The sequence below is a fragment of the Oncorhynchus clarkii genome, chromosome 29 (assembly GCF_045791955.1).
Source record: "Oncorhynchus clarkii lewisi isolate Uvic-CL-2024 chromosome 29, UVic_Ocla_1.0, whole genome shotgun sequence".
Classification (NCBI taxonomy): domain Eukaryota; kingdom Metazoa; phylum Chordata; class Actinopteri; order Salmoniformes; family Salmonidae; genus Oncorhynchus; species Oncorhynchus clarkii.
The window spans coordinates 39765365-39783076 of NC_092175.1; the positions used below are offsets into that span (position 1 = coordinate 39765365).

At 44.3% G+C, this 17712-nt stretch overlaps 1 protein-coding gene across 3 annotated transcripts in view; it reads left to right on the forward strand.

The window, feature by feature from the left end:
* LOC139387909 (stAR-related lipid transfer protein 13-like) overlaps positions 1–17712 on the forward strand; it is a 111693-nt gene that overhangs the window by 47155 nt on the left and 46826 nt on the right. Inside the window, exon 1 of one of the 3 annotated variants that reach the window (XM_071134268.1) lies at positions 14700–14921. The exons of the other annotated variants lie outside the window; for them this stretch is intronic. Coding sequence (XP_070990369.1) covers positions 14726–14921 — 196 coding nt within the window. The 5' untranslated portion in view covers positions 14700–14725. Of the gene's footprint in view, positions 1–14699; positions 14922–17712 lie in introns of those variants that run through there. 3 annotated transcript variants of the gene reach the window in all.

The window sequence follows — 17712 nt, forward strand, 5'->3', positions numbered from 1 at the left end:
TTTACAACTTTCAGATGAGACTAAACAAGGTGACGATTAAATATTGACTGCTATTGATGTAAAAGATTACCAGATCTTTAAGAGTTTATTCGGAAGATAACAGCTCTATAATCATTATTTCGTGGTGCCCCGACTTTCTAGTTAATTACATTTACCTGATTAGCTTAATCAGGTAATATTAATTATAGATAAATTATTTTCTAGAATAGCATGTCATGTCACTTAATACGGCATAGCCAAAGACACGACAAAATCTATGACAAGACTTGAAAATGGTTGTCGAGCAATGATCAACAACCAATTTGAAAGAGCTTGAAGAATTTTAAGAAGAATAATGGGCAAATGTTGCACAATCCAGGTGTGCAAAGCTCTTAGACTTACCCAGAAAGACTCACAGCTGTAATTGCTGCCAAAGGGGATTCTAACATGTATTGACTAACATGCATGGACTCTAACATGTATTGACTCACATGTATTGACTCTAACATGTATTGACTCTAACATGTATTGACTCTAACATGTATTGACTAACATGTATTGACTCTAACATGTATTGACTCTAACATGTATTGACTCTAACATGTATTGACTAACATGTATTGACTCTAACATGTATTGACTAACATGCATGGACTCTAACATGTATTGACTCTAACATGTATTGACACTAACATGTATTGAGTCTAACATGTATTGACTAACATGCATGGACTCTAACATGTATTGACTCTAACATGTATTGACTAACATGTATTGACTCTAACATGTATTGACTCTAACATGTATTGACTAACATGCATGGACTCTAACATGTATTGACTCTAACATGTATTGACTAACATGCATGGACTCTAACATGTATTGACTCTAACATGTATTGACTCTAACATGTATTGACTCTAACATGTATTGACTCTAACATGTATTGACTCTAACATGTATTGACTAACATGCATGGACTCTAACATGTATTGACTCTAACATGTATTGACTCTAACATGTATTGACTCTAACATGTATTGACTCTGACATGTATTGACTCTAACATGTATTGACTCTAACATGTATTGACTAACATGTAATGATTCAGGGGTTTGAATACTTATTTACTCAAGATATATTAGTGTTTTATTTTTCATAAATTCTTTAACAAATGTAAAACAAATCTTCCACTTTCACATTACAGAGTATTTTGTGTAGATTTTTGAAAAAGATAAATCACCATTAAATCATGTTTTAATCCCACTGTAACACAACAAAATGTGGAAAAAAGTCAAGGGGTGTGAATACTTTCTGAAGGCCCTGTGGATATACAATACATGAACAAAAGTATGTGGACACCTGCTCGTCGAACATTCCAAAATCATGGGCATTAATATGGAGTTGGTCCCTCCCTTTGCTGCAATAACAGCCTCCACTCTTCTGGGAAGGCTTTCCACTAGATGTTGTAACATTGCTGTTATAACAGCCTCCACTCTTCTGGGAAGGCTTTCCACTAGATGTTGGAACATTGCTGCGGGGACTTGCTCCCATTCAGCCACAAGAGCATTAGTGAGATCGGGCACTGATGTTGGGTGATTAGGCCTGGCTCACAGTCGGCGTTCCAATTCATCCCAAAGGTGATGGTTGGGTTGAGGTCAGGGCTCTGTGCAGGCCAGTTAAGTTCTTCCACACCGATCTCGACAAACCACTTCTGTATGGACATCGCTTTGTACACAGGGGGCATTGTCATGCTGAAACAGAAAAGGGCTTTCCCCAAAACTGTTGCCACAAAGTTGGAAACTCAGAATCTCCTGGCATCCGCCAAACCCAGATTCATCCGTCAGACTGCCAGATGGTGATTCATCACTCCAGAGAACGCGTTTACAGTGCTCCAGAGTCCAATGACGCCGATCTTTACACCACTCTTGGCGTTGCGCGTGGTGATTTTAAGCTGGTGTGCGGCTAATCGGCCATGGAAAGCCATTTCATGAAGCTCCCGATGAACAGTTCTTGTGCTGAAGTTGCTTCCAGAGGCAGTTTGGAACTCGATTTGTACGCGCTACGCGCTTCAGCACTCGGCGGTCCCGTTGTGGCCTACCACTTCGCGGCTGAGCTGTTGTTGCTCCTAGACATTTCCACTTCACAATAACAGCACTTACAGTTGACCGGGGCAGCTCTAGCAGGGCAGAAATTTGATAATTTGACTTGTTGGAAAGGTGGCATCCTATGATGGTGCCACGTTGAAAGTCACGGAGCTTTTCAGTAAGGCCATTCTACTGCCAATGTTTGTCTATGGAGATTGCATGGCGGTGTGCTCAATTTTATACGCCTGTCAGCAACAGGTAAGGCTGAAATAATAGAATCCACAAATTATTTGCATATATAGTGTATATAGTATATATAATGGTGTGTATAGACAGTAGTTATATAGGATGGTGTGTATAGACAGTAGTTATATAGGATGGTGTGTATAGACAGTATAGACAGCAGTTATATAGGATGGTGTGTATAGAGAGTAGTTATATAGGATGGTGAGTGTAGACAGTATAGACAGTAGTTATATAGGATGGTGTGTATAGACAGTAGTTATATAGGATGGTGTGTATAGACAGTAGTTATATAGGATGGTGTGTATAGACAGTAGTTATATAGGATGGTGTGTATAGACAGTATAGACAGTAGTTATATAGGATGGTGTGTATAGACAGTAGTTATATAGGATGGTGTGTATAGACAGTATAGACAGTAGTTATATAGGATGGTGTGTATAGACAGTAGTTATATAGGATGGTGTGTATAGACAGTATAGACAGTAGTTATATAGGATGGTGTGTATAGACAGTAGTTATATAGGATGGTGTGTATAGACAGTATAGACAGTAGTTATATAGGATGGTGTGTATAGACAGTAGTTATATAGGATGGTGTGTATAGACAGTAGTTATACAGGATGGTGTGTATAGACAGTAGTTATATAGGATGGTGTGTATAGACAGTAGTTATATAGGATGGTGTGTATAGACAGTATAGACAGTAGTTATATAGGATGGTGTGTATAGACAGTATAGACAGTAGTTATATAGGATGGTGTGTATAGACAGTATAGACAGTAGTTATATAGGATGGTGTGTATAGACAGTAGTTATATAGGATGGTGTGTATAGACAGTAGTTATATAGGATGGTGTGTATAGACAGTAGTTATATAGGATGGTGTGTATAGACAGTAGTTACAGTGCCTTGCGAAAGTATTCGGCCCCCTTGAACTTTGCGACCTTTTGCCACATTTCAGGCTTCAAACATAAAGATATAAAACTGTATTTTTTTTGTGAAGAATCAACAACAAGTGGGACACAATCATGAAGTGGAACGACATTTATTGGATATTTCAAACCTTTTTAACAAATCAAAAACTGAAAAATTGGGCGTGCAAAATTATTCAGCCCCTTTACTTTCAGTGCCGCAAACTCTCTCCAGAAGTTCAGTGAGGATCTCTGAATGATCCAATGTTGACCTAAATGACTAATGATGATAAATACAATCCACCTGTGTGTAATCAAGTCTCCGTATGAATGCACCTGCACTGTGATAGTCTCAGAGGTCCGTTAAAAGCGCAGAGAGCATCATGAAGAACAAGGAACACACCAGGCAGGTCCGAGATACTGCTGTGAAGAAGTTTAAAGCCGGATTTGGATACAAAAAGATTTCCCAAGCTTTAAACATCCCAAGGAGCACTGTGCAAGCGATAATATTGAAATGGAAGGAGTATCAGACCACTGCAAATCTACCAAGACCTGGCCGTCCCTCTAAACTTTCAGCTCATACAAGGAGAAGACTGATCAGAGATGCAGCCAAGAGGCCCATGATCACTCTGGATGAACTGCAGAGATCTACAGCTGAGGTGGGAGACTCTGTCCATAGGACAACAATCAGTCGTATATTGCACAAATCTGGCCTTTATGGAAGAGTGGCAAGAAGTAAGCCATTTCTTAAAGATATCCATAAAAAGTGTCGTTTAAAGTTTGCCACAAGCCACCTGGGAGACACACCAAACATGTGGAAGAAGGTGCTCTGGTCAGATGAAACCAAAATTGAACTTTTTGCAACAATGCAAAACGTTATGTTTGGCGTAAAAGCAACACAGCTGAACACACCATCCCCACTGTCAAACATGGTGGTGGCAGCATCATGGTTTGGGCCTGCTTTTCTTCAGCAGGGACAGGGAAGATGGTTAAAACTGATGGGAAGATGGATGGAGCCAAATACAGGACCATTCTGGAAGAAAACCTGATGGAGTCTGCAAAAGACCTGAGACTGGGACGGAGATTTGTCTTCCAACAAGACAATGATCCAAAACATAAAGCAAAATCTACAATGGAATGGTTCAAAAATAAACATATCCAGGTGTTAGAATGGCCAAGTCAAAGTCCAGACCTGAATCCAATCGAGAATCTGTGGAAAGAACTGAAAACTGCTGTTCACAAATGCTCTCCCTTCAACCTCACTGAGCTTGAGCTGTTTTGCAAGGAGGAATGGGAAAAAAATTCAGTCTCTCGATGTGCAAAACTGATAGAGACATACCCCAAGCGACTTACAGCTGTAATCGCAGCAAAAGGTGGCGCTACAAAGTATTAACTTAAGGGGGCTGAATAATTTTGCACGCCCAATTTTTCAGTTTTTGATTTGTTAAAAAAGTTTGAAATATCCAATAAATGTCGTTCCACTTCATGATTGTGTCCCACTTGTTGTTGATTCTTCACAAAAAAATACAGTTTTATATCTTTATGTTTGAAGCCTGAAATGTGGCAAAAGGTCGCAAAGTTCAAGGGGGCCAAATACTTTTGCAAGGCACTGTATATATAATGTTCAATGACTCAATGTACATGGGGCAGCAGCCTCTAAGGTGCTCTACCAGATGGTGTCTGGACAGTGTTTAAGGTTCAGGGCATGGTACTGTAGTATTTACTGTAGTATTTACAGTTAACTATATTACAAATACTGTAGTAAAATAACTGTAGTATATACTATAGTAATTAAGGTTGTGTTTTACTGATTGTAGGATACTGTAGTATTTACCAGGGGTTGGAACCGTTTCAGGGAACAGAACTGAAGATGAAAAAAACCCGGAAAATAACAACATTTGTCAAGGAACAGAATCTGAATTGGGAACGAAAGTGATCCACACTGTTCCGGAACAGAACGGTTATTTTAAAAGCAAAAAAACGGATTAATAACTCACACACAAGCTTGTTAGCTAGTCCAACGTTAAGCCAACTCTATGAAGTTCAAAGACATTCAAAGGTCCTCCGTAGAAGCCGCTCCACCGTAGGTATAATCATGTGGTCCTAATTCAGATAATGCACGTCACGACAACAAGGAACACACCAGGCAGGTCCGAGATACTGATGTGAAGAAGTTTAAAGCCGGATTTGGATACAAAAAGATTTCCCAAGCTTTAAACATCCCAAGGAGCACTGTGCAAGCGATAATATTGAAATGGAAGGAGTATCAGACCACTGCAAATCTACCAAGACCTGGCTGTCCCTCTAAACTTTCAGCTCATACAAGGAGAAGACTGATCAGAGATGCAGCCAAGAGGCCCATGATCACTCTGGATGAACTGCAGAGATCTACAGCTGAGGTGGGAGACTCTGTCCATAGGACAACAATCAGTCGTATATTGCACAAATCTGGCCTTTATGGAAGAGTGGCAAGAAGTAAGCCATTTCTTAAAGATATCCATAAAAAGTGTCGTTTAAAGTTTGCCACAAGCCACCTGGGAGACACACCAAACATGTGGAAGAAGGTGCTCTGGTCAGATGAAACCAAAATTGAACTTTTTGCAACAATGCAAAACGTTATGTTTGGCGTAAAAGCAACACAGCTGAACACACCATCCCCACTGTCAAACATGGTGGTGGTAGCATCATGGTTTGGGCCTGCTTTTCTTCAGCAGGGACAGGGAAGATGGTTAAAATTGATGGGAAGATGGATGGAGCCAAATACAGGACCATTCTGGAAGAAAACCTGATGGAGTCTGCAAAAGACCTGAGACTGGGACGGAGATTTGTCTTCCAACAAGACAATGATCCAAAACATAAAGCAAATTCTACAATGGAATGGTTCTAAAATAAACATATCCAGGTGTTAGAATGGCCAAGTCAAAGTCCAGACCTGAATCCAATCGAGAATCTGTGGAAAGAACTGAAAACTGCTGTTCACAAATGCTCTCCCTTCAACCTCACTGAGCTTGAGCTGTTTTGCAAGGAGGAATGGGAAAAAAATTCAGTCTCTCGATGTGCAAAACTGATAGAGACATACCCCAAGCGACTTACAGCTGTAATCGCAGCAAAAGGTGGCGCTACAAAGTATTAACTTAAGGGGGCTGAATAATTTTGCACGCCCAATTTTTCAGTTTTTGATTTGTTAAAAAAGTTTGAAATATCCAATAAATGTCGTTCCACTTCATGATTGTGTCCCACTTGTTGTTGATTCTTCACAAAAAAATACAGTTTTATATCTTTATGTTTGAAGCCTGAAATGTGGCAAAAGGTCGCAAAGTTCAAGGGGGCCAAATACTTTTGCAAGGCACTGTATATATAATGTTCAATGACTCAATGTACATGGGGCAGCAGCCTCTAAGGTGCTCTACCAGATGGTGTCTGGACAGTGTTTAAGGTTCAGGGCATGGTACTGTAGTATTTACTGTAGTATTTACAGTTAACTATATTACAAATACTGTAGTAAAATAACTGTAGTATATACTATAGTAATTAAGGTTGTGTTTTACTGATTGTAGGATACTGTAGTATTTACCAGGGGTTGGAACCGTTTCAGGGAACAGAACTGAAGATGAAAAAAACCCGGAAAATAACAACATTTGTCAAGGAACAGAATCTGAATTGGGAACGAAAGTGATCCACACTGTTCCGGAACAGAACGGTTATTTTAAAAGCAAGAAAACGGATTAATAACTCACACACAAGCTTGTTAGCTAGTCCAACGTTAAGCCAACTCTATGAAGTTCAAAGACATTCAAAGGTCCTCCGTAGAAGCCGCTCCACCGTAGGTATAATCATGTGGTCCTAATTCAGATAATGCACGTCACGACAACAAGATGCTCAGCGCATTCAAACCAAATCTCCTCCTACATACGGTCTCTCCCCACCCGCAAAATTTCAGTTGCATCTCGCGCCCTACACTTGTCTTTCCGTCATGTAAACAATTCAGTGAACGATAGCTTGCTCCCTCCATCGCAAGCTGCTCTATCCGCAGTAATGTATTGTCGAGCTAAATGTAAAAACAATATGTTTTCAGAGGTTTAAAAAAATATCGACATAAACTATTTCTGAACAGTGGAATAGAACAAAACAAAAAGGATGGTTCTCTTCAGAACTTAACGATTGGAGAAGAAAAATGTGGTTCCACCCCCTGGTATTTACTGGTTCCACCCCCTGGTATTTACTGGTTCTACCCCCTGGTATTTACTGGTTCCAACCCCTGGTATTTACTGGTTCCACCCCCTGGTATTTACTGGTTCCAACCCCTGGTATTTACTGGTTCCACCCCCTGGTATTTACTGGTTCCACCCCCTGGCATTTACTGGTTCTACCCCCTGGTATTTACTGGTTCCACCCCCTGGTATTTACTGGTTCCACCCCCTGGTATTTACTGGTTCTACCCCCTGGTATTTACTGGTTCTACCCCCTGGTATTTACTGGTTCCACCCCCTGGTATTTACTGGTTCCACCCCCTGGTATTTACTGGTTCCACCCCCTGGTATTTACTGGTTCCACCCCCTGGTATTTACTGGTTCCACCCCCTGGTATTTACTGGTTCTACCCCCTGGTATTTACTGGTTCCACCCCCTGGTATTTACTGGTTCCAACCCCTGGTATTTACTGGTTCCACCCCCTGGTATTTACTGGTTCCACCCCCTGGTATTTACTGGTTCTACCCCCTGGTATTTACAGGTTCCAACCGCTGGTATTTACTGGTTCTACCCCCTGGTATTTACTGGTTCCACCCCCTGGTATTTACTGGTTCCAACCCCTGGTATTTACTGGTTCCAACCCCTGGTATTTACTGTAGTGTTTTAGTTGTAATATCTTTGACGTAGAAGTGGAGCTTTTCTCCTTCAGGAACCTACTGGATAAATACTCAAATATAGCAGGCAAGCAAGCAGGCAGGCGGGCGGGCAGGCAGGCGGGCGGGCGGGCGGGCGGGCAGGCGGGCGGGCAGGCGGGCGGTCGGCCGGGCAGGCAGGCGGGCAAGCGGGCAGGCAGGCGGGCAGGCAGGCAGGCGGGCGGGCAGGCAGGCAGGCAGGCAGGCGGGCAGGCAGGCAGGCGGCCAGGCAGGCGGGCAGGCAGGCGGGCAGGCAGGCAGGCAGGCGGGCAGGCAGGCAGGCGGGCAGGCGGGCGGGCGGCCGGGCAGGCAGGCGGGCAGGCGGGCAGGCGGGCGGGCGGGCAGGCAGGCGGGCAGGCGGGCAGGCGGGCGGGCGGGCAGGCAGGCAGGCAGGCGGGCAGGCGGGCGGGCAGGCAGGCGGCCAGGCAGGCGGGCAGGCAGGCAGTCTAAACAGATTGTTCAGCACTTGTGCTCTGTTCTATAGCCTGTAGAGAACACAGTAACCTCTATACTTGGTATGTAGGTTTCACTTATAGGTGGCAGAAATTGGTATATGGGGGAGGGGAATGGGCAGGGTATATGCTAATTAAATACTGTAGTATTTACTATAGTTAAAAAATATGTTGTGTTTTTGCGGACATTACTGTAGTATTTAATACAGTGTGTTCTTTGCGGATAATACTGTAGTATTTACTAGTATTCAACAGTATACTACTACAACATGATCGAAGGATACACACACACACACACACACACACACACACACACACACACACACACACACACACACACACACACACAGCCTCATGCTACACACATCACAATTGTTGCTACCAGACTATTATTTACTATTGTTAATAATGCAAAATTGACCCACCTCCCCCCAACCCCCCCCCCCCTTTCCTGATACATGTGTAAATATAATAAACATGTGTAAATATAATAAACATGTGTAAATATTGAACTATAAATGGTGTCTTCCTGTATTATACTGATGCTACAATGTGTATTCTATTCTACTGAGCCATTTACTTTATGTTCGTAGTCTTGTCCTTCATTAGTTCTTATTGTTGTTGCATTGTCCAGAAGGAACATGCCAGTGAGCATTTCATTGGACGATGTATATTATGTGTATCCTCTACATACGACTAATAAAACTTGTACTCAACGTGGCCTAATTGCCACCAGAGGGCAGACAATGGTACCCAGTCTCACATCAGTCTCGCATCTGTCTCTCACGAACGAAAGAGATTGTTGGCTGAATTCCTAGAGGTACTGGACTTGGTTTATGTATGTTTTGAGGTACCCAGACACACACACACACACTGCTGAGTGGCGTGTGTGTGACCTGAGACTGACTTTGCTCTGACCTACTTTCATATGCAATTCCCCCTGTCCTTCTCTCTCCCTCTATCCTCCCACTGTCCTCCCACTGTTCTTCTCTCTCCCTCTATCCTCCCACTGTCCTCCCACTGTTCTTCTCTCTCCCTCTATCCTCCCACTATCCTCCCCCTGTCCTTCTCTGTCCCTCTATCCTCCCCCTGTTCTTCTCTCTCTCTTCTCTCTCCCTCTATCCTCCCCCTGTCCTTCTCTGTCCCTCTATCATCCCCTGTCCTTCTCTCTCCCTCTATCCTCCCCCTGTCCTTCTTTCTCCCTCTATCATCCCCCTGTTCTCTCTCCCTCTATCCTCCCCCTGTTCTTCTCTCTCCCTCTATCCTCCCCCTGTTCTTCTCTCTCCCTCTATCCTCCCCCTGTTCTTCTCTCTCCCTCTATCCTCCCTCTGTCCCTCTATCCTCCCCCTGTCCTTCTTTCTTCCCCCTGTCCTTCTCTCGCTCTCCCTTCCTCCTCCCTCTCTCCTCCCTCTCTCCCTCCCCACAGTAGAGGTAAGATTAGTTGAGGTGACTTCCCCTGCCCTCCCTCCCTCCCTCCCTCCCTCCCTCCCTCCCTCCCTCCCTCCCTCCCTCCCTCCCTCCCTCCCTCCCTATACCTCACAGGCCAAGCTGGATCGAAGAGCCCCCCTCCTCCTCCCCTTCATTCCTTACATAGGCATAGGCAGAGGGTACTCCCCCTCTCAAAGGCAATAGTTGTCCACCCAATCAAAGGATCAGATAATTCATCTAATTCTCTCTCTCTCTCTCTCTCTCTCTCTCTCTCTCTCTCTCTCTCTCTCTCTCTCTCTCTCTCTCTCTCTCACATTTCAGTTTCAATTTAATGGGCTTTATTGGCATGGGAACATATGTTAACATTGCCTAAGCAAGTGAAATAGATCATTAACAAAGGTGAAATAAACAATACAATGGTGTGTGTTCTTCACTGGTTGCCCTTTTCTCGTGGCAACAGGTCACAAATCTTGCTGCTGTGATGGAACACTGTGGAATTTCACCCAGTAGATATGGGAGTTTATCAAAATGGGGTTTGTTTTCAAATTCTTGGTGGGTCTGTGTAACCTGAGGGAAATATGTCTCTCTAATATGGTCATACATTGGGCAGGAGGTTAGGAAGTGCAGCTCAGTTTCCACCTCATTTTGTGGGCAGTGAGCACATAGCCTGTCTTCTCTTGAGAGCCATGTCTGCCTACAGCGGCCTTTCTCAATTGCAGTATTTTTTGCCAGATCCTAATTGGTATGTCGAATTTTATGTTCCTTTTGACGGCATAGAAGGCCCTTCTTGCCTTGTCTCTCAGATCGTTCACAGCTTTGTGGAAGTTACCTGTGGCGCTGATGTTTAGGCCAAGGTATGTATAGTTTTTTGTGTGTTCCAGGGCAACAGTGTCTAGATGGAATTTGTATTTGTGGTCCTGGCGACTGGACCTTGTTTGGAACCCCATTATTTTGGTCTTACTGAGATTTACTGTCAGGGCCCAGGTCTGTCAGGACTCAGGTCTGTCAGGGCCCAGGTCTGTCAGGGCCCAGGTCTGTCAGGGCCCAGGTCTGTCAGGACCCAGGTCTGTCAGGGCCCAGGTCTGTCAAATCAAATCAAATCAAATCAAATTTTATTTGTCAAATATACATGGTTAGCAGATGTTAATGCGAGTGTAGCGAAATGCTTGTGCTTCTAGTTCCAACAATGCAGTAATAACCAACGAGTAATCTAACCTAACAATTCCAAAACTACTACCTTATACACACAAGTGTAAGGGGATAAAGAATATGTACATAAAGATATATGAATGAGTGATGGTACAGAGCAGCATAGACATATTCTTGGTCGTACTGATGGTGAGTTGACGCTGCTCTTATGTTCAGTAGTTCTTCTCGACTGTATGTAATGAAACCTAAGATGACCTGGGGTACTAATGTAAGAAATAACACGTAAAAAAAAACTAAAAACTGCATAGTTTCCTAGGAACGCGAAGCAAGGCGGCCATCTCTGTCGGCACCGGAAGTTGTCATGACCCAGGTCTGTCAGGGCCCAGGTCTGTCAGGGCCCAGGTCTGTCAGGGCCCAGGTCTGTCAGGGCCCAGGTCTGTGGAAATAAATGTGTGTTTTTTGCCAATTTGAACTGCAAACCAGTTGTTTGTGTACATGGATAATAATGTTTTATGTTTTTCCCCTAACACCACTTTCCATCAATTTGTATAGCAGACCCTCTTGCTCTGTCTTTCTCTCTAGTTTCTGCCTCTTTCTTTTTTTCTCTCTCCCTTCTACTCTTACTCTCCCCCTCTCCCTCTCTCTCTCTTGCTCTCCCTCTCTCTCCTATCTCTCTCTCTCTCCTATCTCTCCCCTGTCTCTCTCTCTCTCTCCTCTGTCTCTCTCTCTCTCTCTCTCTCTCCCTCTCTCCTATCTCTCCCCTGTCTCTCTCTCTCTCTCCTCTGTCTCTCTCTCTATCTCTCTCTCTCTCTCTCTCCCTCTCTCTCTCTCTCTCTCTCCTATCTCTCCCCTGTCTCTCTCTCTCTCTCTGTCTCTCTCTCTCCCCCTCTCTCTCTCTCTCTTTATCTCTCTCTCCTCTGTCTCCCTCTCTCTCTCTCTCTCTGTCTCTCCACCTTTCTTAAGCTAGTGTTTTTTCCAGCTTTTCCTTCCCCTCTGGAAGGTCTTTAGGATGATGTTTTTTCCAGCAGGCCCATCCCCTGTTCCTCATATTATTATATCACACACACACACACACACACACACACACACACACACACACACACACACACACACACACACTCCCTTGTAATACCATACAGTAGTAAAGTAGAGATTTTGGGCTCAGGTTCAGGCAGCTGGGCAGTGTTCCCAAATCTCTCCTGCCATTGGCTGTTACACATTGGCTGTGAGTAGAGGAAGGAGGAAATGGTAAGAAGGAGGAAGGTTTGATAAGAGTTGCCTCTGAGGAGAACTCTGTGTGTGTGTTTGCTGAGTGTCAGGTGGAACAAAGTGGTGTGTGTGTGTGTGTGTGTGTGTGTGTGTGTGTGTGTGGGGGGGGGGGGGGGGGGGGGGGGTTATAAGAGGTATCAAGGAACATTCAATGTGTTAAGTTTAATGTGAGAGAGAGAGAGAGACAGAGAGAGAGAGAGAGAGAGAGAGAGAGAGAGAGAGATGAAGACAGAGTGTTAGACAGAGTGAGGGTCTGCTATATACTGGTGGTTGTGTGTTACAGAGAGATGAAGTCATTTGGGTTCCTCTCGGACTGTCAGGACATCATGTGGTGAGTGGGAGACAGATCCACTGACAGGAAGATAGAGATACAGGGATAGATAGACGTATAGAGATACAGAGATAGACTGTATATATACATAATATTACACTTGCAATGTATTTATTATTTTGGAACTTTTTTAATGTTCACTGTTCAGTTTTATTGTTTATTTCACTTTTATATATTATCTACCTCACTTGCTTTGGCAATGTTAACATATGTTTCCCATGCCAATAAAGCCCTTGAATTGAACTTGAATTGATAGATGTATAGAGACACAGAGATAGATTGATAGATAGAGATACTAACAGAGAAAGGATCAGAGAGAGGGAGATTTGTTTTGATTTTACACGGGTTGTTTAATGTGCATTTTCATGGTGTTGTACTTTAGCAACATTTAGCCTGTCTATAGTGTTGTCTATAGTGCTGTCTATAGTGCTGTCTATAGTGCTGTCTATAGTGTTGTCTATAGTGCTGTCTATAGTGCTGTCTATAGTGTTGTCTATAGTGCTGTCTATAGTGTTGTCTATAGTGCTGTCTATAGTGTTGTCTATAGTGCTGTCTATAGTGCTGTCTATAGTGCTGTCTATAGTGTTGTCTATAGTGCTGTCTATAGTGCTGTCTATAGTGCTGTCTATAGTGTTGTCTATAGTGTTGTCTATATTTCTGTCTATAGTGCTGTCTATAGTGCTGTCTATAGTGTTGTCTATAGTGCTGTCTATAGTGCTGTCTATAGTGTTGTCTATAGTGCTGTCTATAGTGCTGTCTATAGTGCTGTCTATAGTGTTGTCTATAGTGTTGTCTATATTTCTGTCTATAGTGCTGTCTATAGTGCTGTCTATAGTGTTGTCTATAGTGCTGTCTATAGTGCTGTCTATAGTGTTGTCTATAGTGCTGTCTATAGTGCTGTCTATAGTGTTGTCTATAGTGCTGTCTATAGTGCTGTCTATAGTGCTGTCTATAGTGTTGTCTATAGTGTTGTCTATAGTGTTGTCTATAGTGTTGTCTATAGTGCTGTCTATAGTGTTGTCTATAGTGCTGTCTATAGTGCTGTCTATAGTGCTGTCTATAGTGCTGTCTATAGTGCTGTCTATAGTGTTGTCTATAGTACTGTCTATAGTGTTGTCTATAGTGCTGTCTATAGTGCTGTCTATAGTGCTGTCTATAGTTTTGTCTATAGTGCTGTCTATAGTGTTGTCTATAGTGTTGTCTATAGTGCTGTCTATAGTGTTGTCTATAGTGCTGTCTATAGTGCTGTCTATAGTGCTGTCTATAGTGCTTGGATTGTTATCGGTATAGTCATCATATCTGTAGAGCGTATATTATTATATATTGGAGACGGTGTGATCAGTGACAGTGGGAAGGGCATAGAGATGGACAGAGACAGAGAGAGTGGGAAAGGTGATGGAGACAGAGACAGGGAGATGGACAGAGACAAAGACAGGGAGATGGACAGAGACAGGGAGATGGACAGAGAAAGAGAGATGGACAGAGACAGGGAGATGGACAGAGACAGAGACAGAGACAGAGAGAGTGGGAGAGGTGATGGAGACAGAGAGATGGACAGAGACAGAGACAGGGAGATGGACAGAGACAGAGACAGGGAGATGGACAGAGACAGAGACAGGGAGATGGACAGAGACAGTGACATAGAGATGGACAGAGACGGGGACAGGGTGATAGACCAAGACAGGGAGAGTGAGGAGAGAGACAGAGACAGGGAGAAGGAGAGAGACAGGGAGAGGGAGGAAAGAGACAGGGAGAGGGAGGAGAGAGACAGGGAGAGGGAGAGAGACAGGGAGAGGGAGAGAGACAGGGAGGAGAGAGACAGAGACATGGAGAGGGAGAAGGGGGACAGAGACAGGGAGAGGGACAGGGAGGAGAGAGACAGAGACATGGAGAGGGAGGAGAGAGACAGAGACATGGAGAGGGACAGGGAGAGGGACAGGGAGGAGAGAAACAGAGACAGGGAGAGGGACAGGGAGGAGAGAGACAGAGACATGGAGAGGGAGAGGACAACTGATCATGACAGTGGCGGAGAAAATGGTAGTGGTAGTGAAAGGGCGTGTCTGGAGTTCATGACCCCTGATGGACAGGACATCTACCTGAGGCTTGGCCACTCCCCCCGACGACGCTCCGCCCTCCGTCTCACACGCATCATCGCTCGCCATCAGCTCCTCACCCGGCTCACTCAAGGTGGGGAACATGCTTATGACAGTCTTACGATGCATTATAACTGTATTAATGTGTTATACACATAAATAAGGGGTTACTACTGAAAGTGCTGTAGTCTACCTCTGTCAGTGTCCTTGGTGTTAATGAAAGTGCTGTAGTCTGCCTCTGTCTGTCTTCTTGGTGTTACTACTGAATGTGCTGTAGTCTGCCTCTGTCTGTGTTCTTGGTGTTACTACTGAATGTGCTGTAGTCTGCCTCTGTCAGTGTCCTTGTTCTGGAACCATTGACAGTAGGAGGGTCCCTCAGCATCAAACTGTTCTGGAACCATTGAGAGGTAGGAGGGTCCCTCAGCATCAAACTGTTCTGGAACCATTGACAGTAGGAGGGTCCCTCAGCATCAAACTGTTCTGGAACCATTGACAGTAGGAGGGTCCCTCAGCATCAAACTGTTCTGGAACCATTGACAGTAGGAGGGTCCCTCAGCATCAAACTGTTCTGGAACCATTGACAGTAGGAGGGTCCCTCAGCATCAAACTGTTCTGGAACCATTGACAGTAGGAGGGTCCCTCAGCATCAAACTGTTCTGGAACCATTGACAGTAGGAGGGTCCCTCAGCATCAAACTGTTCTGGAACCATTGACAGTAGGAGGGTCCCTCAGCATCAAACTGTTCTGGAACCATTGACAGTAGGAGGGTCCCTCAGCATCAAACTGTTCTGGAACCATTGACAGTAGGAGGGTCCCTCAGCATCAAACTGTTCTGGAACCATTGACAGTAGGAGGGTCCCTCAGCATCAAACTGTTCTGGAACCATTGACAGTAGGAGGGTCCCTCAGCATCAAACTGTTCTGGAACCATTGACAGTAGGAGGGTCCCTCAGCATCAAACTGTTCTGGAATCTTTGACAGTAGGAGGGTCCCTCAGCATCAAACTGTTCTGGAACCATTGACAGTAGGAGGGTCCCTCAGCATCAAACTGTTCTGGAACCATTGACAGTAGGAGGGTCCCTCAGCATCAAACTGTTCTGGAATCTTTGACAGTAGGAGGGTCCCTCAGCATCAAACTGTTCTGGAATCTTTGACAGTAGGAGGGTCCCTCAGCATCAAACTGTTCTGGAACGATTGTTTCAGCCTGTCTCTATGTAGCTCAGCCCAGCCCAGTGTTCCATGATTGCTTCCTACACTTCCTGTCACATGACCTGTGTTGACAGGAAGTCCTCTCCCAGCCTGCCCATTGTCATGGAGATGTCACAGGGCTGTTGTTGGAGAGTTCTGGTGGCTTTCGGTAGCTGTACAGGGCTGAGGGTTTGTTTGGTCCCGGGTGGTTAGGTACTGGTTGGTTTGGTACTGGTTGGTTTGGTACCGGTTGGTTTGGTACTGGTTGGTTTGGTACCGGTTGGTTTGGTCCCGTCTGGTTTGGTACCGGATGGTTTGGTACCGGTTGGTTTGGTACCGGTTGGTTTGGTACCGGTTGGTTTGGTACTGGTTGGTTTGGTACCGGTTGGTTTGGTACCGGTTGGTTTGGTACTGGTTGGTTTGGTACCGGTTGGTTTGGTTTGGTACCGGTTGGTTTGGTTTGGTACCGGTTGGTTTGGTACTGGTTGGTTTGGTACTGGTTTGGTTTGGTTTGGTACCGGTTGGTTTGGTACTGGTTGGTTTGGTACCGGTTGGTTTGGTACTGGTTGGTTTGGTACCGGTTGGTTTGGTACCGGTTGGTTTGGTACTGGTTGGTTTGGTACCGGTTGGTTTGGTACCGGTTGGTTGGGTTTGGTACCGGTTGGTTTGGTACTGGTTGGTTTGGTACCGGTTGGTTTGGTACCGGTTGGTTTGGTACGGGTTGGTTTGGTACCGGTTGGTTTGGTACCGGTTGGTTTGGTTTGGTACCGGTTGGTTTGGTACTGGTTGGTTTGGTTTGGTACCGGTTGGTTTGGTTTGGTACCGGTTGGTTTGGTACTGGTTGGTTTGGTACCGGTTGGTTTGGTACCGGTTGGTTTGGTTTGGTACCGGTTGGTTTGGTACTGGTTGGTTTGGTACCGGTTGGTTTGGTACCGGTTGGTTTGGTACCGGTTGGTTTGGTTTGGTACCGGTTGGTTTGGTACTGGTTGGTTTTAATCTATGGTGTATTAGCCATTCATGGCTCCCGAGTGGGGCAGCCGTCTCAGTGCTGCATCTCAGTGCTAGAGGTGTCAATACAGGCACCCTGGTTCGATTCCAGGCTGTATCACAACCGGGCCGTGATTTGGAGTCCCATAGGGTGGCGCACAATTGGCCCAGCGTTGTCCGGGTTTGGCCGGTGTAGGCCGTCATTGTAAAAATAATAATTTGTTCTTAACTGACTTGCCTCGTTAAATAAAGGATACCTTTAAATGAAAATGTCTTGAGAAATATGGGCTCGACTGAAACGTCAACACATTAGCAAGCAGAGGTCAAAAAGTAATGTATCTTACAGAACGATACAGTACTTGACCAGGAGGACTGTTTCTCTCACTTTGTATACGACAGTATAGTAGAGATATAGTACATCTGAAGTATACGACAGTATTGTAGAGATATAGTACATATGAAGTATACGACAGTATAGTAGAGATATAGTACATTTGAAGTATACGACAGTATAGTAGAGATATAGTACATCTGAAGTATATGACAGTATAGTAGAGATATAGTACATTTGAAGTATACGACAGTATAGTAGAGATATAGTACATTTGAAGTATACGACAGTATAGTAGAGATATGGTACATCTGAAGTATACGACAGTATAGTAGAGATATAGTACATCTGAAGTATACGACAGTATAGTAGAGATATAG